This window comes from Anabrus simplex, chromosome 3, assembly GCF_040414725.1.
Source record: "Anabrus simplex isolate iqAnaSimp1 chromosome 3, ASM4041472v1, whole genome shotgun sequence".
NCBI lineage: Eukaryota > Metazoa > Arthropoda > Insecta > Orthoptera > Tettigoniidae > Anabrus > Anabrus simplex.
The window spans coordinates 122,835,589-122,856,682 of record NC_090267.1 but is presented as its reverse complement, the minus strand read 5'-3'; the positions used below and the strand labels follow the sequence as shown (position 1 = coordinate 122,856,682).

Below are 21,094 nucleotides of genomic sequence, written 5' to 3'. Positions count from 1 at the left end.
GTATGATTGTTTTTCGTCACCGAACGCAAACAAAGAATTATCCATGAATGAGAGGGTGAAATCCATTTCCGACTTCTGTCTCCTCTTAGCAGTCTAAATATGCGATAGACATGGTCAAGTGCATATACACCACAACGGGTCAAATCCGTCAGCGAGTAACGAAACGCATGTTTCCAATCAGGTCAGCAATCCAGGCAGCATCTGCAATCGCACAAAATTTTGACATAGTCTTTGCACAGCAAACCATACGCCATATTCGTAGACTATTTCAAAGTCTTCGACATACTTATATAAAAGTGACAAGGGCTACTTGGATGCGAACAACCCACATTAGCGATGATAAATGACATCCTTAATATGAAGAGTAGATAAAAGCTTGTTAGTAAAACTGCCAGTCAGATAAAGAATAGGAGTTCTCCAGGGGGAAGAAATGTATCCTCTGTTATTTAAGATAATAGCGGTGGATATCGTACATGAGTTATGAACTTAAAGTACCAACTTTTTCTTGTACGCAGATTATATGGTGTCCAACAGTTCAATGAGCAGCATTCGACAATCTCACAGAACAAAAACTCCCGGAAAATTAACAACTTCAAAATTAATGTCATGGAGGAGGGAACATCTTTAGAAAATACCATTTCATTTGCGGATATACCTTCCTCCAAATATCCAGGAGTAACGCTGAGGATGGTGGGCAATTCAGCCCGCGCATAAAGGAAAGTATTGTAGGAGCAACAAAAGCAATATAATATGATTTTTAGAAACCTCAAAATATTTCAGTAGAAATACTTCAGACTCAAAAGTGGCTACAGTCGCAACGTACGGAATGTAGCTAATCTGGAATGAACTCTTAGCCTCAAAATGCTAGAAAACCTAAAAGCAAGTTATTTGAAGCGCTTCTTACATATTTCAAAATTTTCTGTAAACGGACCTGGGTACACAATAGCAAGAGGATTTTCTTTCCCAAAGATATCAGAACAGTCCTTGGACTACCGGGACCCCCTGCTTCTCACACTCTTATCGAGGAGAAGAAAGAGCGGAACTAATACTACGGAAAATCTACGACAAGGAAGCCCTCCAGTTGGATTGTAACTCGAAGTATTCCACCTTCCAGCTGCAAATTATTTACGCAAGAATCGCCATCGCCAAATTTCAGGGAATGATATGAAATGCACTACGTATCACTTAAAATACTGAATTTTAAGTACATTTTCCCTTACCGTATACGCTGAAAACTGGCATGGTAATGTTAGTTCCTGCACGCTTTGTACTTTGTGTTTTAAGTTATTGAAGGTCATTGAACTTCACCTGACTTATACAATCGCACCTATTTTAGTGTTCTTCTGAAAAATTCGTATATAGCTTGCAAAACGGTTTGTTAATATTTGGTTAATTCTCTCTTATATAATATTGCTAACTGCAGCTCTACATTTTAACATATTAAAATAAAGTTCAGCCACACATTGGTAATTTACGTGTGATATAACTCCATAGTCGTAATCAAATTAATAATCATTAGTATTGCATGTTCATGAGAGTTCATATTGGTTATTGGTAATGTCGGTTCACCACCTTACCGAAAGCTTGTAATAAATAAAACACATATTCCAGCCATGAAAGAATCCCTTGACATTTAATACAGTAAACTAGAATTAAAAATTACCTTTTTTTCTCTGTTTCAGGGGTGAAAATCTGCCTGGTCACGTTTGGCTCAGTGTATTCCTCGGAGGGGTGTCCATGTTGGCCAAAGAGACTGGCATCACTGTACTATTATTAAACCTTCTCTATGACCTTTATCGCTCATGGCATGCAATTAAAAGGTGAGTTTGTACTTCATCTGATACTTTTATAATAATGATATCCCACAAAAATATTAAAATATACAGGTTTCTTTTACCAAGTTAACTCATCATTTCATGAAAATTCTACCTCGTACGGATAGTCAGGATACACACTGTAAATACCACATCACTAACATTAACTTCGAAGATCGCAGTGAGATCTATATATATAAATGAAAGTCGATTTTGAAAATGGACGTGAATTAATGAGGAAATTAGAGGCATCTTAGAAACATCAAACTCGTTACCAGAGTAGCTGATGACCTCAGGATCCCTAGACAAATCGAAAATTCCTAAAAGGCCCCGAGGGGGCCAGGCTAGGCAGGTTTCCAAATTTCGGGCTCAGAATAAGAAGGCATGTGTAAGCATCTCTTTCACCCTGTGAGATATATTTTTCCAAAGCGATGATCTACATACGTTTCTTGGGCTTAAATGTTTTCTGAAAGTATTAATTTTCACCCCCCTCCCCCAAATGAAGTTGGCGGCACAATCTGCCGGACGAGCTAGAAAACTGAAATTTGGCAAAATTATAGCTTTTATCCTGTTACCGACGGAAAAATTCCAAGATGTGTAAATTTACACTTTTTAACACCGAAAAATATCGGAATATGGAGGTAATTTTAATGACGGTGCAAACCTTCTATTCGAGGTGTTTGGTGGCTAAACGGTAAGTCGTATCACAAAACGGATAGCACAATCGTAAGCCTTATGAGTTCTACAACATTGGTCTTGTGACGTTTTGCCGTACCATGAACCCTTATACATTTGATCGAATTGCATTTCTCGTTTTATGTAAATTTTGTAATTTTTACAAGTAAGTTATATTTTATAGTTCGACACACTTTTGGAAAATATATAATCATCAAATTCTTTTTTCCCATTGACAAAAATATTGACTATTTGCTAGCTAAATTTTATGATTCTAACTGCCAAAGTATGTGACAATGAAGTAATGTGTGAAAACTGTATCCAAATTTCACCCTATTCAAATGTTTAACTCAATCTAACGAATACATAGAGGAGAGACGAGGAAATATCATGACCAACTATGTATATCACTAAAATTAGCCTCTGATGGCGCAGTCCGTTTGTCGACGTAAGGTACTGTTTGGGAGCAGTTAATCTCGAAATGAAGGTCTGTAATTACAAATGTGTACACACAATCGTACGTCTGGCAGAAGGCAAGGGAGCGTGCAATTTTGGTCTAAACTCCTCCACCAGATTGTGTCTGGGAATAGACAAGAGTGCCCGCCATTATAAGCCAAATCCTCCAACTGTATTGTGACTGGCAGTAGGCAAATTGGCCTGCTATTATAATCGAAACTCTACAACTCAGTTTTTACTGGCAGCAGGAAAGGGGGCTTGCTATTGTTGTGTAAACTCTCCAAATTGATTGTGACTGGCAGTGGGCAACAGTGTCTGCTATTATAATAAAAAACTCTCCAACTCGAATGGCAGTAAGCAAGGGAGCTTGCCGTTATAGTAGAACCTTCCCAACTCGATTGTGAATGACAGCGGGGGGGGGGGGTCTGCCATTATCATCACAACTCGACAACTCGCAACTTACATCCCAGTGGTGTTTCTCGGATAACGCTAAGAGACATGCAATCTTACTTACTGCGTGTGCAGTAATTTACATAGAAATCCGTATATAATCCAGAATACCGTAGCGAAGCACGGGTACATTTCCCTATCCTCTATATAACACTAATCAGAGAGAAAAAATTGAAGGGATCCGACACGTCGAAAAATGAAGGTATCGGCCGAAAGAAGACAAGGGTGGAAAATGAAAGACTCCCTAGGCTTTGGGAATCTAATACCGTCAGGGTCAGAAAAAAACAACAGTTGATCAGGGGAGGTCGAATAGGATAGATGAAAGTGAGGAGCCTGGCACAAGTAAGTGGAAACAATACCAACACAACAGGACCCCGTGGTCGCCAACCCATGCTCCCAAGTTAAAAGCCCCTGCAGCTTTCATCTTCTTGTATAACAATAAGAATGCAGAGGTTCTTCTCGAAAGGAATGGATTAATTTACGGGTGCTGAATTATTATTCAAATTAAACATAATAGACGAGTACTCAAGTCCGTACATGTGATATCAAAATTAAGATAAATTTAACATGTATTTAGATTTATGGGACAAATGCATGTGGACTTTCGGGTCAATGAAAGCCTTGATACCAAGAAGGAAGCAATCTGAATAACTGAATATAATATCATGGTTCAGTTTACGGAAGCGTAATATGTCAGGCTTGTTTCTAAGGAAACGTACAAACTTATTATTGCCACAAAAATATACTAATATGTGAGAAAATGGCAGCTTGCTGCACGTGCAATTCATTGTGATCACTGCTCATTGAGCGTGATGCACCATCTGTAGGATTGAGATAGTAACACTAATACAATATTTGATACCTTAAAGGAACGTGTGTCCAGAATAGAATGCGAGAACAGGAGTTTCGCAGCCCAGTTCAAAAATATCCGGTATGAAACAATATAATAAGTTATACGAAAGGAACTCAGTTCTTTATTCTTACGACCTTATTCCTTAGTGTAACATAATTTTAAGGTCTGGTAGGAAATAATGGGATTGGGAGAAACCTTCATACTGCTCTACAGTCACAACACATTCGGTGTACAGTCAGCACCAAGATACGACAGAAACATACCATTGTTGAACAGGTCGCTTCCTGTGCAGTCCGCACTCAGTTGATATAAGAAAGGTAAGGAAGGTTTTCGTTATTCCCCGTTCACCCAGCACGCGTCCGTAAGGATTCCGGGGGCAATCAAGCGTGCTGACTCTCTGGATGGTTGCCACGGGTGATGGCGGGGAGGAGCCATCACTACGGGGAAGCCTGCTGCGATCGCAGCTGGTACTACCCCACCGTACTTGTTAATATCGTGGGGGTTACAGCCAAACTCGATACGAGGTCACTGCTCCTCAGAACAGGGTTCTTCTCTGTTTGGGGATACAGTCCCGAGTGTCGGGAACGACTGAAACTTCGGGGATATTAGCAAATACGCGGGATGAGGTGCGCGTCCGAAAGGATTCCGGGGGCGACAAAGCGCATCAACTTACTGGATGGTCGCCACGGGTGATGGCGGGGAGGGGCCATCACCTCTACGAAAGCTCCCTGCTTTAGGTCAAGGAAGCAAGATACCCTCATCGTATTTGATGATGTCCTTGGGATGACGGCCGAACTGCGGACGAGGTCAAGGACTGTTCATCTGTTTTGAGAATCAGTCTGCGACCGAGTCGCGGGGACGACTAAAGCCTCGGAGGCATCAGCAAGTAAGAGTTGGGTACGGTGCGCGTCCTAAAGGAGACAAAGCGCACCCATTCTCTGAATGGTCGCCACTTTTGCATCTTACTGCATTAGTCAGTTAGGTCAAGACCGAATGAATTCTCCCTGGTTGATTTCTTGTGTACGTCATGCTAGCGGAGTGGTTATGTTCTCATAACCTAGTTCGTTTGGCTGCGAGAGCGCTGGTGTCTTCCAGCTCCCTCTTAACTTCCAAATTGGTGTCTGGAAAAAATAAAAAAAAGCTCTGGATCTCTAGATCATTTCCACGGGCAAGGGAATCTTGTAGCCTCTTGCAGCCCTCACCTCCTTCAAAATGAAGACATATATCAGAGTACCTTTCCTTGATAGCTTCCAGGTAGATCTGCTGAAAGGTATGCTTCTTCAGTGCTTGGTTGTTCCTGTTCCTGCCCTTCGTGATTCATCACATGCTACAGATGCGACGGATGGACCTAGAAGAAGTTCTACCCACTACCTGACAAGGGAGAAGAAACGTGAGGCGAATCGCCAGAATGACGAGTGTTCCGTTTCTGTGAAGAGCTTCAATTATAAATTTTGCTATCAATGGATGTTCATAAAATTTATGAACGGATAATTTTGTATATCCCTATGATATTCGCTAAATAAAATTCAATAACTGTTCTTTAACTGCAGTATTCTTTAGTATTCAATCAAATATAGAAGGTTAAATATATATTGTATATACTGCACCACCCGTAGCCGATAGGTTATTGAAAAACTCACAACCGTAGGCTTAGCAGGAGATTTAACATACGATCTCCCATAATATCGGAATTCATTGATCCGGGAGAGGGTTTTGTTTACTTTAATCTTAATTTTCGATACGTGTACAGGCGCGCGGCTGTGAGCTTGCATCCGGGAGATAGTAGGTTCGAATCCCACTATCGGCAGCCCTGAAAATGGTTTTCCGTGGTTTTCCATTTTCACACCAGGAAAATGCTGGGGCTGTACCTTACTTAAGGCCACGGCCGCTTCCTTCCAAATCCTAGGCCTTCCCTATCCCATCGTCGCCATGAGACCTATCTGTGTCGGTGCGACGTAAAGCCCCTAGCAAAAAAAAAATTCGATACGTGCACTTTACAAAACTGAACATTCTATATAATAATTGAAAAACATGCAGTAAATACACCAATAAAATAAGGTATCCGGAAAATATCGTGAATCAAAATTTAACTTTTGTTAGTGATTTCGAAATTGAACGGAGAAGTAATGACCTGAAAAGAGTGTTAGAAATATTGTTGTAAAAATTAAACTTCTCGGACATGCTATCAAGGTTCATCAAATACCCCGGAATCATAACCCTCCCCAGCAAATCAATATTTTACATTCCCCTGCTTTTACGCCTGTGTTCATATGTAGGCTTGCTGTCTTCACATTTTTCGTCTGGACGTCCTTAGCAAATTCTTTGGACAAACATTCTTCAACAGCATTTTTGTAATTGTTGGTAAAATTATTTTTCTCCGGGTACTCAGGTCTTCCGTGTCATATTGCATTCCAGCAACACTCTCCAATATCATTTCATTTCATCTGTCATCCATTAATCACTGCCCCAGACGAGTTCGACGGGCTTCGGCAACCGGCGCAATTCCTGTCCTCGCCGCTAGATGGAGTCTTCATTCATTATATTCTTGAACCGGTCGAATGACTGGAAACACTGTGGATTTTCATTATTATTATTATTATTATTATTATTATTATTATTATTATTATTATTATTATTATTATTATTATTATGAAAAACGTCTTGACAAGTAATATAATTTACACTTTGTAGTTCTTGTACCCACATCTACAGATTTTGAAAACTTGCCACTCTTCCTAACGTCCTTTAATCAGTGTTTCCTTTTACCCTTCAGGCAGGGGTTTCTTTCGCCTTTTGGATTTTGATTCGACTTTCAAACCCTGAAATCTTTTATCATCCTTATTAGTGATTCCCTATCATTGTTTTATATTTTGTGGGACATATATCTGTCTGAGATCTTTCAAAAATTTCTTGGAGCAATTTCGTTGCCTTTGTTTTTATAAAATACTGTACTTTATTATTCTTCGTCGTTGTTCATACGGAAAATGTGCTCTTAGAACAGTTTTCCCTTCTTTAATTGATGACATTGGTTCTACGTCCAGTATACAAATATTCATTAGATTAGTTCCCATCTGTAGTTAAAACATCTTCCGTATTATCCGGTTTTCTATGCTTACTAACTGTCCGACTGGTCCCGACGTACTCATTGTCAGGGTTTCAAATTATTATCATTTTATGGCCGTAAATGTACTCATGGGTTGTCTCGTCTGATTCTGAGAGTGTGTGTTCAACGTTCTTGCACTGGATCTAGCGGCACTTCACTTTTCCTTAACGCAACCTCTGAAGATCGCTTCCATATTGCCTTAGGACGCCTCTGCCTCTCTTCAGCTCTTCTGTGTCAATATACTCGTATTTCTACGCTAGATGGTGTTCACCACGTTTCCTGACTACAATGAATATTATGATACAGTGGAAACAAGTCGGTTCAATTTCTTATTGCCCGCGCCTGGAGTTGCGCTCGATCTGCCATATTCCTCCCTAGCACTGAATTGTAAATACGTTGTTTTAATGGTCAGAGTTCTCAGATTTAGTGAGAATGCAGGGCTGTTGTGCATTTAGCTGCAGAAACATACAACACAAAGAAATTATCTTGAAGATATTTCCCAGGGACCTGATTCGAAGGAAGCAATGTTTTGCCATGATTCAAAGAGAAGGGTGATCTCCCACACACGCATCGTGTTTATGCGAATGATAATGCTCTTTAAAGGCAATCTAAGTAACCACAATTTAGTTTTATGGAATCATCGGGATGTTATTTTACTTCACTAACACTTTGAACGCGTATGTGGGTAAAACGCACGATATGATGGACAAGAATTCACTTGATGCAGTTCATGCAATGCTGAACCTTGGGTGACAGAACATTTCTGGTCAGAGTTCTAAGCTGAAATGTTATCAAATAGCGGTTTCTCTAGGCGCAACGACAATCTGTGGTTCATTTACATAACCTTGATACAGTATTGCTTAGTGTTTGCTTTATCTACAGTTTTCTATATGAGTAATCCAAAGTTTGTGGGTTACTGACATTTTATAAACAAAATGTCAATTACTGGCGGTGTGATGTGTCAACTATCAGAACAATGACTAAAGGCACGTTTGAACACAGCTTAGAATTATTGTAGTGTATTATAGTAGTAGAAATTAACGTGCCTGTTTTATTATAGCGAAATATTTGTGTAGTACGGGGAAATTTGTGTAGGTAGTACGGGAAATTTATCTCTAGAAATTTGGCTATTAGTTCTTAATCTCTTTACCCTTCAGGGTTGGTTTTTCCCTCGGACAATTGTAGTCTAGTTATTCTAAGGCCCGGTTTATTCAACTCTGAGTTAAATTTTACTTAACAAATGTCAAGTAACAATTGTTATTAATTTAACACTTCAGCTAAAATTACCCTGTTTCACGAACACATTTCCAAAAATTATTGTTATGAAACAATTGTTAAAGACAAATTAAGATATGAAGGAAGGTAGATTAGAAAGAAATCGAGTTGGAAATGGTTGCTGGAGTACGGAGAGATTGAAGGAGCTCACTAGGAAATAAAATTCAGCAAAAAGGAAAAAACTCATCTATGGATAACATGATAGAAAACATAATTGGGAGGCAAATCAATTTTAGGGAGCAATGGAAGGACTTATAAAGATACTTTAAGGCAGAAACAGGTTCAAGGAAGGACATTCCTGGCATCATTAATGAACGAAGGGAGTGTAAATGCGAGGACTTACAGAAGGCAGAAGTATTCAGTCAGCAATATGTAAAGATAATGTCCTAATAGAGGAGGCGACAAATAATGGCGAAATACTGAAATTTACCTATGGTAATAAGGGCATTTATAAAAAAAAGAAAGTTGAAAGCTAGAAAGGCAGCTGGGGTTAACATTTCTGGGGATGTATTAAAGTATAAGGGTTGGGATATAGTGCCATATCTGAAATATTTATTAGATTACAGTTCACATGAAGGAGCTATACCAAATGAATAGGGAGTTGCTATAGTAACCCCGGTATACAAGGGAAAGTGTGTCAAACATAAAGCGGAAAATTACAGGCCAGTCAGCTTGACTTGTGCAGTTTGTAAGCTCTGGGAAAGCATTCTTTCTGATTATATTTGTCAAGTTTGCGAAATTTGATAGAAGACAGTTCGGATTTAGGAAAGGTCATTCTAGCGAAGCTAAACTTGTAGGATTCTAACAAGATATAGCAGATATTTTATATTCAGGAGGTCAAATGGGATGTATCGCTATTGACCTATCCAAGGCTTTTCATGAATTAGATCATGGGAGATTACTGAAGAAAATAAGGGCAACTGAACTAGACAAAAGAGTAGTTGAATGGATGGATACATTTCTATAAAATAGAACTCAGAGAATCAGAGTAGGTGAAGTGTTATCTAATCCTGTAAAGATTAAGAGGTGGGTCCGGCAGGGCAATATTAATTGGAACTTTATGTTTTAATATATACATGATATGAGTAAGGATCTGGAATGACAGATTGCGGATGATTTTATACTTTGTAAGTAACTAGATGAGTTGCAGGATTGTGGGCAACTGCAGGGGGACACAATGTTGTGAGATAGACAGCAGACAATGGTATGAATGTAAATGGGATGAAAAATCAAGTTGTTTCACTGAGAGGAAAAGTCTTCTCAGTTCTAATTATTGTGTTGATAGGGTGATGGTACCTTATGGGGAACAATGTAAGTGATCTTCTTTGGGGTAATCACATTAACGAGGTAGTTAAGAAAGGTTACCGATCTCTTCACATTGTTATGAGAGTATTTAGGGGCTGCAGTAAGGATTTAAAGGAGAGGGCATATAAGTCTTTGGTAAGACCGCAGTTAGAGTATGGCTCCAGTGTATAGGACCCTCACCAGGACTACATGATACGAGAACTGGAAAAAAATTGAAGGAAAGCAGCACGGCTTGTTCTAGATGATTTTCCACAAAGGAGTAGTGTTACTAAAATGTTGCAAGCTTTGGGCTGGGAAGTTTTTGGGAGTAAGGAGACGAGATGCTCGACATGTTGTATGTTTCGAGCTGTCAGTGGTGAGTTGGCGTGGAATGATATAAGTAGAAGAATAAGCTTGAGTGGAGCTTTTAAATATTGGAAATATCGTAATTTGAAGGTAAAGGTGAATTTCAAAAGGACAGATTGGGCAAATATTCATTTATAGGACGAGGAACAAGGGATTGACATAAATTATCAAGAGAAATGTTCGACAAATTTCCAAGTTCGTTGAAAATATTTAAGAAGATGCGAGATAAACAATTAATATAAATACAAATGTGAGGATAGGGAATCTGCCACCTGGACGACCACACTAAATGCAGATCATTGGTGATGATGACAGACATCATCTTCTGGTGACTTGTCACATTTCGTTGTTGTACATTTTATAGTTGAGGAAGAATCCATTTATTATTTTCATTAGACTTTTGTAAATAAAAAGAATACGGAAAGAATAAATCAGTATTAATTTTAGTGGCTTACCCTGTGTGAAATTGAATATGAATATTTGCGTCTGAAATTTCCATTACAATGCCGCCTACTGGACCCATTAAATAAACAAGACAATAAATACATAAATTAAATTAGTTAATTAATTAAGACACAAAGTATACCTATCTGGGATTAGTACATGCACCAACGCACAGTACGCTAACAGCTCACATGTTCCGTGCCAGATCCAACTGAGATAACCGTGCGCACGGTGCATAGGCGGTGGATTTTGGTTTATTCAGTACGTTGTATGTTGACCTATGCAAACTTGCACAACGCAAACTTCTCGTTTTCGCTAGCGGTGGCTTATCGCGTCCATTCAGGAGCAATATTATTCCACAATACATGACACGAAGCCTTCAAGCCACTACTATTTACGCAGGAGCATCCACACTATCACCAACCAGCAGGGCCCGATGTTTCTAGGATGTCTATAAAGTGTGTACGGCGTAAAACTTCTAACAACGGGCAGCAGACTCGCGCATTATTTTAGGTAATAGATTTATTTTCCGCAGAAGAGACCTCTTTTCCTTTTGTGTGTTCATTGTAAAATTGAAGTAGAGTAATATCAAATTTTATCATCTCTCTATTTCTCTTCTTCCTTCCTGGCCGTACATATACCCATAAAACGGGCACTCCCGAGCTCGCTCAGAGAATATGCCAGATGTTCTTGCACCAGATCTAATGGCACTTCCCTTTTCATTAAGGAAGCCTCAGTAGTTCGTTCCCATATTGCCTTCGGACGCTCTCTTCCTCTATTGGGCTTTTCGATGGCAAGAACTGTCTGTGCTAAATGGTATTCATTTCTTCTTCTGACGTGACCATACTAGGGGAGCTGTTTCTCCTTCATCTTGTCGCTGCTGGCACAACTTTGAATGATCATCGTACATGCTCATTGAAAACTTTGTCATGCAGAGTGACTCCCGCCGACCATCGCAACATCCGCATATCTGTGACATGTATTCACTGGTCATGCTTTTTCAACCGTAGTATTTCACTTCTTCTTCTTCTTCTTTATCATTTTACCCTCCAGGGTCGGTTTTCTCTCGGACTATGTGAGGGATCCCACTTCTACCACCTCAAGGCAGTGTCCCGGAGCTTCAGACCCTTGATAAGGGTATACAACTGGGGAGGATGACCAGTACCTCGCCCAGGAGGCCTCACCTGCTATGCTGAACAGGGGCCTTGTGGGGGGATAGGAAGTTAGAGACCATCCGGCATTTGCCTGGAGGAGAAGTGGGAAACTACAGAAAACCACTTTCAGGATGGCTGAGGAGCGAATCGAAACCACCTCCACTCAGTTGACCTCCCGAGGCTGAGTGGACCCCGTTCCAGCCCTCGTACCACTTTTAAAATTCCGTGGCAGAGCCGGGAATCGAACCCGGGCCTCCGGGGTTGGCAACTAATCATAATAATCACTACACAACAGAGGCGGACTAGTGTTTCACTATGACGAAAATATTATCCCCACAATCATTTTACTTTGAATAGGGTACGTAGATGATTGTTGTTTTTATTGTTGAGGTTGTGGTGCGTATAATGAGTAGACCTTTTATTCGCCTTGAATATTGAATTTTCACGACCACATTGCAATTGAAATGAACTTTGGACATATTAAGTCGTGTAGCGTACATATGGTAGGACTACGTGTTGAAGAGATGTTAAGTACAGAACAATAACGGCCAAGCGGACACAGACGCGAAATCGGGCAGTTGCGGGTTCGGATCCCACTGGTGTCCAGTTGGCCATTTTTGTTCTGTACTTAACATCTCTTCGACACCTACGATATGTACGGTAAACGAACTAAAGTTAATTTCGATTACAATGTGGTCGTGAAAATTTAATATTAATTGATTTGGCCCACAACGGGCGACTTGCATACACTCTACAGTGTGAAGGTAGTAGTGCCACATATGTAGCATAGATCCTTTCCAAAAGAACAAATACAACCTAGGCTACTACGGCTCGATTGGTAGAGCAACCAACGGGAAATCGGGAGGTTGTGAATTCGGATCCCACTGTTGTCTTGTTGGCCATTTTTTTCTTTACTTAACATCTCCTCGACACCTACTATATGTACGGTACACGACCTAATAGGTCGAAATTTAATTTCGATTATTTGCCTTGTTGGATAATAGCATACTGAAGGATTATAAATTTCAGAGCTACAGTGGCTTCTTTTTGCCTGTAGACTGCGTGGTCCAAAGTCTGACCCTAAGTAATGGAAGATACTTCAACTTTGTCCCTTGTAAATCAAGTTGTTCTTGGTTAACTCAGTTGTCTCTATGAGTATTTTCTAGAGAGATATGTTATATCCCTGGAATTATTCAATGCATAAAAAACCTGCAAAAGGTAACGTACCACAACATTATTTCCCATCATGGATGTTTAAAGAGTAGGGTTTGGAGGTTGCTGACCTAAGAAAGTACAAAGTATGCAAGCAAATATGACCTAAAACCTAGCTAAATATGCAAGCAATTATGACCTAGATAAATATGCCCTACGAACGATAAAATATGACCTAAAATCGATACAATATAACCTAAAATAGATAAATTATGACGTCAATATTAGGGATAGGTAGAAGTTATTAGAGTATTATTAACATTAAATGTACGTGTTGAAAAGATGTTAAGTACAGAACAAAACGTGATCGTCAATAATACGCCAGACACATTTAATCATACAAACTGATAGAGCAACAGTACGTTAACACTTTCACCGTTCATTTAGTATCATAGCCTCGAGGTGCAGTTCTCGCTGGGTTTTCCTAAATAAATCCAAGAAACTATGGTATGTGTCGGCGTAAGTTAGAAGACGCTGCCTAACAGAAAGTTTATTGAGGATAATCTGTTGAAATTCGTTGGGAGTGAAAGAGGAAGAGAGCTGTAACTGAGAACTTCAAGGAAAAATTGGGCGAGGTAAAACATGGGATTTACTTGTTTACTAATTGCTTCTGAACTAAATATATCTACTGGAGTGGTTCAAAGGCAACACACTGTCATCACCTTCCATGAGCTCACACGTATCTTATCGCAATCTACCCTGTCCAGAAAGATGTGCTGAAGGACTTCCGTACAGCAGCTCCTTCTTGGAATGGTGTCCGGACATTTCGTACCACGGACATTCCGTACCACTTGATTTTTGAGGACATTTCGTACCACCTAGGTCGTTATCTACCTGCGAACGGTTTTCCCGTAATCTCCAAATATTTACGCCAGGACAATCCGTACCACTTGATGTCAAATTGGAATTTCATGTCCAAGCCAACGGGCGTAATGAGCCTGACATAAACACTTTATAAATCTGAACAAAAATTATTTACAACATTTGCTGAAGAAAACTTCTATACGTAATAATAGTCCTTTAAACTACCGTATATTTATAACTTATTCTTTTCCTGCCGCTTTTTCGCACGAACTGCGTCGCACATGTGGATTTGGCCCTGTTTTACGACCGGATGCCCTTCCTGACGCCAATCCTATATGGAGGGATGTAATCAGTATTGCGTGTTTCTGTGGTGGTTGGTAGTGTGGTATGTTGTCTGAATGTGAGGAGGATAGTGTTGGGACGGACATATACACACAGTCCCCGAGTCAGAAGACTTAATCAGAAGCGATTAAAATCCCCGACCCGGCCGGGCATCGAACCCGAGACCCTCTGAACCGAAGGCCAGTACGCTGACCATTCAGCCAACGAGTCGGACTATACTTATCACTTATGTTAACGTAAATAGGCCCTATTAACACAAGAAAGTCGAATTGTTTTAAGTATAAACCCTGAAACAAAACAATGCAATAGAAATACACATCGTGTTCTGGCGCAATGTGCCTGACGAGCATCAGGATGGATAATATAACCATTATTGTGAATATTTATAAACTCCTGGATTATTTCATTATCAAGTAGGTAAAATGAAAGATTCTGATGAACTGGCCGATATGGGCTTGAAGGTCACGAGGAAATAGGATACTACTGAAAGGTGGAAGTAGCTCTATATAGCCCCCCCACGCGAATGACAATACGAGATGAGAATTAACCCGTGTGCTAGTCAGATCAGTTGTACTCGACGGAAGGTTAACACCAGTAGTTTTTACTTCGCAATATTTCCCACTCTTTCAAGTGGTACGGAATGTCCTCTCCTAAATATTTTAAAGTCGTCGGCTGAGACTTCGCAGGTAATCAGACGGTCAAGTGGTACGAAATGTCCGGTGGTACGAAATGTCCATGGTACGAAATGTCCAAGAACCCTTGGAATTAGGTCTTCTAAACCTGCTACCTGTCTGTTGGTGGAAAGGGAAGAAAAATATAGTCACTTCCATAAATATTCGGCCACTGCTAAAATCCGCGAAGAAGTGTTGACAATAGCGCAACAATGAGCAGAATGTGAAACCAAATGTGTCTAAGTAACGGAATTACATGTAGTTGCTTATGCCGAAGAGGAATCACGGAGCATTGATGTACAGTATGCTGTAAAAGAAAGGGCATTGCGCAGATGGGTGATGGGACACGCCTCAAATATATTCGGTCACCCGCAAAGGCCGGGATTGCCGTCGTGTTCGTTGACGGTGACAGGGCACATAGCGTTGCAAAACGTTCAGTTCAGTAGTGCGATGCCGCAAAACACGTCGTGCCGATGTCATTTTCTGCAGTGTTGCGGACTGGTCTATCAAATGGGGTGCACAAGACAACACTATACCATATTTGGAGAACGCCAGCTAGTGATAATATTACATCATGGTCGAGGTAAATGGCATAGAAAGATATCGCAGATGTTTAACATAAGCAGAATAATAGTTGAAGATATAATCAGACGATTCAAATATGAAGACAGAATTGATTCAGTTCCCCGGACAGGCAGACCAAGAAGTCTGACAGAACGAGAGGAGCGGTTTGTGCTTCGGAATGTGAAACGAAATCCGAAAATTAGTGCTCGTAAATTGGCAGCAGCTGTTTTAGAGTAGTATGGAAAGAAAGTGGGTACTAAGAACCGTGCAAAGAGCACTGCGAAGGAATGAGTTCTTTGGGAGAAGAAATAGGAGGAAACCATACATTAGTGCGGTAAATAAAAAGAAGCGGCTAGAGTTCGCAAAACCTACGTAAGAAAAACCAGTGCTTGGTGAGAGGATGCGCTATTTGTTGATGAGTCGAAGTTCAACGTCTTTGGGTCTGATGGAAAACAATTGATGTGGCATAAACTTCACGAGGAACTGGAAACAAGCAATTGTAAAATATAGTGGAGGAAGTGCAATGGTGTGGCGATGTGTTGCAACGAACGGGATTGGTGCACATATTTTGACAAAAGAGGGATATTTGGCTATCCTCGAAAACAATTTGCGACAATCTGCGGAACAACTGGGTACACAGCAGGCTTTCAAGTTCTACCAAGAAAATGAAATGGCGTATGGCTTTTAGTGCCGAGAGATCCCAGGACGGGTTCGGCTCGCCAGGTGCAGGTCTTTGGATTTAACTCCCGTAGGCGACCTGCGCGTCGTGATGAAGATGAAATGATGACGAAAACAACACATACAGCCAGCCCCCGTGCCAAGGAAATTAACCAATGATGGTCAAAATTCCCGACCCTGCCTGGAATCGAACCCGGGACCCCTGTGACCAAAGGCCAGCACCCTAACCATTTACCCATGGAGCCGGACACCAAGATAACGACCCCAGGCACAAGACGTAACTTGTCACGGAGTGGCTGCTGTACAACTGCCCGAAGTTTTTAGAGATTCCACCACAATCACCCGACGTGAACCCCATCGAGAAAGTGTGAAGTGAAATGAAGGCAGCTCTTCAATTGCGGCCGCCAAGTTCCCTCACAGACTTGAAGAGGAGACTGCTACAAAAAAAAAAAAAAAAAAAAAAAAAAGGCGGCGTTAAGCGCTGATTATATCAAGAAAGTTATCGTCAGTATGCCGAACTGACTGGAAGAGGTCATAAAACATCAAGGTGGACCTACAAACTACTGAACGTATAACAGGGTTATGAATTATGTGAGTTTTTGTTGCTTTGTGTACAGTGGCCGAATATTTTTGAGGCGGCACTGGAATTATTGCTTTTATTTTATGTATGACAACTGGCGTACTAATGACTGCCTGAAGAGTTTTACTTAATCGCAGTATTTGTAGAACATGGTATAATGCTTTCCTGCATATTTCGTTGTATTATTCATCATCATTAAAGCGTAAGAATAACTACCCAATAAAAGTGTGTCAAAAATCAGAGTATGGGAGTATATGTATCTACTATACTATTTGGAAATCTTGTGCTCGAAACTCGACAGAGGTAACACTTACCTTGTTAACGACTCCTCAATTTAAACAAAAATGCTGACATTATAAACCAATATGACCATATATCACTAAAATTGCCAAAATGTGATCAAAACTAAAATGGCCGAAATATGCATTTATATGCAACATCAAAATGCTTTAAACAGGATCATGTACATGTCACTCACAATTATTTTTCAGATTCGGGTAAAATGAACTCAGGAAAGGAGTGTGATTTTTCTTTAAGTTCCGAACTTTTAGAGCAAACATTATTAACGTTCACTTCCCTGTCAAACAGTAGACTATAATAGGCACCACACTGTACATATTACCTTACTAGCTGATGTACCCGTGCTTCGCTACGGGATTCTCAGAAAGACTGTTTTTGTGGTTTTCCTACCTGAAGTCGGCAGAAGGAATGTAGTGATTAAAATCAATGTTATATAAAATACTCGATCAAATTAATAAACCGCACATTTTCTCACTTTTAACGAACAGTACTACGGTGCCGATTTAACAATCCAAAGTTCCAGTGCTGCAATCACCAGACCGCAGACAGCCGTGAACACTCCTCTGTCATTATTCCGTTAAATATGCCCACTGCTCATTCCAATCAGTGCCTCAGAGTAGGAATTGAATAGCTCGAATGCTATGATGAACCAGTTTGTTACGTATCAGTGGTATCAGAAGTTTATCTAATTACCCAGCTACTTCCCGCCAATTTTCAGGCAGGCTGTTATACTCGGTACGACCGGGTTAGTTGGCTGTGCAGTTAGGGGCGCATAGCCGTGAACTTGGATCCGGGAGGTAGTGGGTTCGAACTCCACTGTCTACAGCCCTGAAGATAGTTTTCCGTGGTCTCCAATTTTCACACCAGGAAAATGCTGGGGCTGTAACGTAATTAACGTAGGAGCTGCTTCCTTCTCACTCCTAGCCCTTTCCTATCCCATCGTCGCCATGAGTCCTATCTGTGTCGGCGCGACGTAGAGCAAATTTTAAAAAACTCGGTATACGGTAGTAATCCCATCTATCGGAGATGAATGGCAACACAAAGCAAATCACAACAAACAATGGCCAATGTAATGTTATTGTTGATCAATGATGTGAGCTTTCTGTATTGTAGTCCTTCACATTCAGTTTTCTTTCGACTCTGTAATATAAGGCCGTCTTATAAAATTAATTATAGCGTAGACTGTAGTTCCTTAATCCCCGACTTTACATACCGATTTTCATTAAATTTTGTTTACCCATTTTCTCGTGACGGCGCTGATATGATCTTAGCAACAAAAATCCATATTCATAAATATCTCCATTATCATAGCCGATACGGTCAAAATGTATAAGACATAAATGATCGGAAATTTAATACTATGTAACTTTATTTATATAGTAATTGTCCATAAGACCACTAATAACACAAATATTTGCAAATAAAATTTTAGGCCTTCCCATAAACTACCATTTCTTTCAGAGTGAATAAGATTATTTATAGTGTATATTGTAGCAAATTATTTTAGAACTTTACATACCGGTTTTCATTAAGATAGACCACTAATAATATAAATATTTGAGAATTAAATTTTAGGCCTTCCCCTAAACTACCATTTCTCTCAGCGTGAAAAAGATTATTTATGGCCTAGATTGTAGCGACTTATTCCCGGACTTTACATACCGATTTTCATTAAATTCTCTTCAGCCGTTTTCTCGTGATGCGTATTCATACATACATACATACAGACAGACAGACAGACAGACAGACAGACAGACAGACAGACAGACAGAAAGACAGAAATTACGGAAAATTAAAAAATGCATTTCCTTCTTCCTATGGACATGACTGATACAGAAATACCATTATTTTCAAATTTTGAGCAATGTACAGACAAAACTCTTATTTTATATATATACATGAAAATGATACACATTGTTCATAATTTATTATTCAATGTCCATTTCTTGTTGTTGTTGTTGTTATATCATTCTTCGAGGCCTACTACCATATTTCCTTAATTTTTACGGAGTAATGAAATTATTAATGATCGGGTGGAGATGTCAAAAAGTAAGTTTTGTTGATTAAAAGAATATGGGAGTCAGTTCTAAAATGATTGTAGTCTACAATTAATAAATGATACAGTAATGTACGGTATTTACTGCAAATGAATCAACCTCTCGGTTATTTGTTCGCGGCAAACTTTTTGCTCGGTTTATCTCTTTCCTGTTTTAAAATCTTACCAAATTGCTTGCAGACATATCACAGGTTATCAGCGCTTGTCCGTGCTCTCCGCTGTATTCCTTCTTTCTTTTATTTTTTCAGCAACTAGCAGTTGAACCTAGCTCCCCCCTCAAGCATGAATAATAGAAATACGTTCTTTGCCACTTTTGGGGCAGCATCACTACTCCTCACTTGCTTGAAACTTTAATGTCTGACCCTGGCTGTTGCAGGAGCCTGGTGGAAGTGCGATGGAATGAGGAGACGCTGCAGTTTGCGCGCAGGGCCGCCAAGATCCTCATGTCGGTAAGTACTTCCTCATTTAAAGCCAAAACTCGTTGTTTCTCCCTTGCCTTCAGTTTGTTACGTCATCATCCCGAAGGCTGGTTGGATCCTCAAAGTGCTCCAAGAATGGTTATGTACTAGTAGTTAAAGAAAAAATGCTAAATCCGACGACATCACCAATATGAGGCATAATAGGCAGAATGACGGGTGAAGTAATCTATCATTGCTTTCCTCACGGGCCAGAAAGTTCCGTTGCAGCACAAATGACCCTATGAATAGCTCCTTTCCTAACACTCAGACGTACTATCCGAGTTCTAAACTATCTTTTTTGGGCTAGGATATTGTTGAAATTGCACCTTTTCCTGGTAAGCCAGAAGTATTACTATTTTAGTATTTACATGTGCTGTGACAAATTATGGAGTTTATGATGATTTTTCTGGAGCGTTATAGGGTATTTCAGGCCTAATAAGGAATTGTTTGGCCTTTTATGTCATTTTTTGTTCAATTTTCAATGTTTTACTTCCGATGTATTATTAAAAATCTTGAATTTAACCCACTAGTGCAACTTTGCTGGCAATGAATTTCCCTCACTACTGGTTTGTTTTATCATCGTACAGCAGCCTTTCCTCATACTGGATTAACGATCCTCATTGGAGAGGTTCAATCTCCAGAAAGTTCCTCCACGTACGAAAGCTGGAAAGAACCTTATGACTTATCATTAATTGACATCTGTCGGGATTGAGGGTTTCCCATCTGGCCGTGCATATCTCATCCTTCCTAGATCTTCAAGCGTATTCTTTTAAGTAGGAAATAATGAGAGAGTGAATGTTGTGATATCTGATCCCAGATGACTTTCTGGACTACCCTGAATATACAAAGTTTGGTTTTTGTGTGTGTTTTTTTTTCCTTTTTTTTTTTTTTTTTTTTTTTTGCTAGTTGCTTTACGTCGCACTGACACACATAGGTCTTATGGCGACGATGGGACAGGGAAGGGCTAGGAGTGGGAAGGAAGCGGCCGTGGTCTTAATTAAGGTACAGCCCCAGCATTTGCCTGGTGTGATAATGGGAAACCACGGAAAACAATTTTCAGGGCTGCCGACAGTGGGGTTCGAACCTACTATCTCCCGAATACTGGATACTGGCCGCACTTAAGCGACTGCAGCTATCGAGCTCGGTAATGTACAAAGTTCTGAAGACCGCAGTTTAGTTGATTATATTCGCGGAAACGATCCTCGGGCGTCTGATCTGCGGGAAGTTTATAGTATGATTAATTCATTCCACTTGACATTATGACAAAAGTAAAACAAAATGAAACAAAAGTATTAAAACTGTCCATGTCTCAGTACGGTGATAATGGGTTCACTACGGATGATGAGTATTATTTTGTCAGTTATGTGGTGAAAGTAGATACCGCGATAACATTTACTTGTGGAGCAAGTCGTTATCCGTGAAAAGCACAAGACAGCACTAAAGTGAAGATCAGATGAAGTCCTGAATTTCCTAACTAGTGAGAGTTTCTCGCTATTTCTGAGGAATTCTGTGACGCTTCCATTTCTGCAGATATTCCTCTGAACAAACTGAGAAA

At 40.0% G+C, this 21,094-nt stretch overlaps 1 protein-coding gene across 1 annotated transcript in view; it reads left to right on the top strand.

Annotated features, from left to right (window-relative positions):
* The window catches only part of LOC136866683 (protein O-mannosyl-transferase TMTC1), a 1,311,771-nt gene that overhangs the window by 349,490 nt on the left and 941,187 nt on the right, over positions 1-21,094 (top strand). The window contains exons 4-5 of the mRNA XM_068226807.1: positions 1,683-1,820; positions 19,458-19,530. Coding sequence (XP_068082908.1) covers positions 1,683-1,820; positions 19,458-19,530 — 211 coding nt within the window. The remainder of the gene's footprint in view (positions 1-1,682; positions 1,821-19,457; positions 19,531-21,094) is intronic.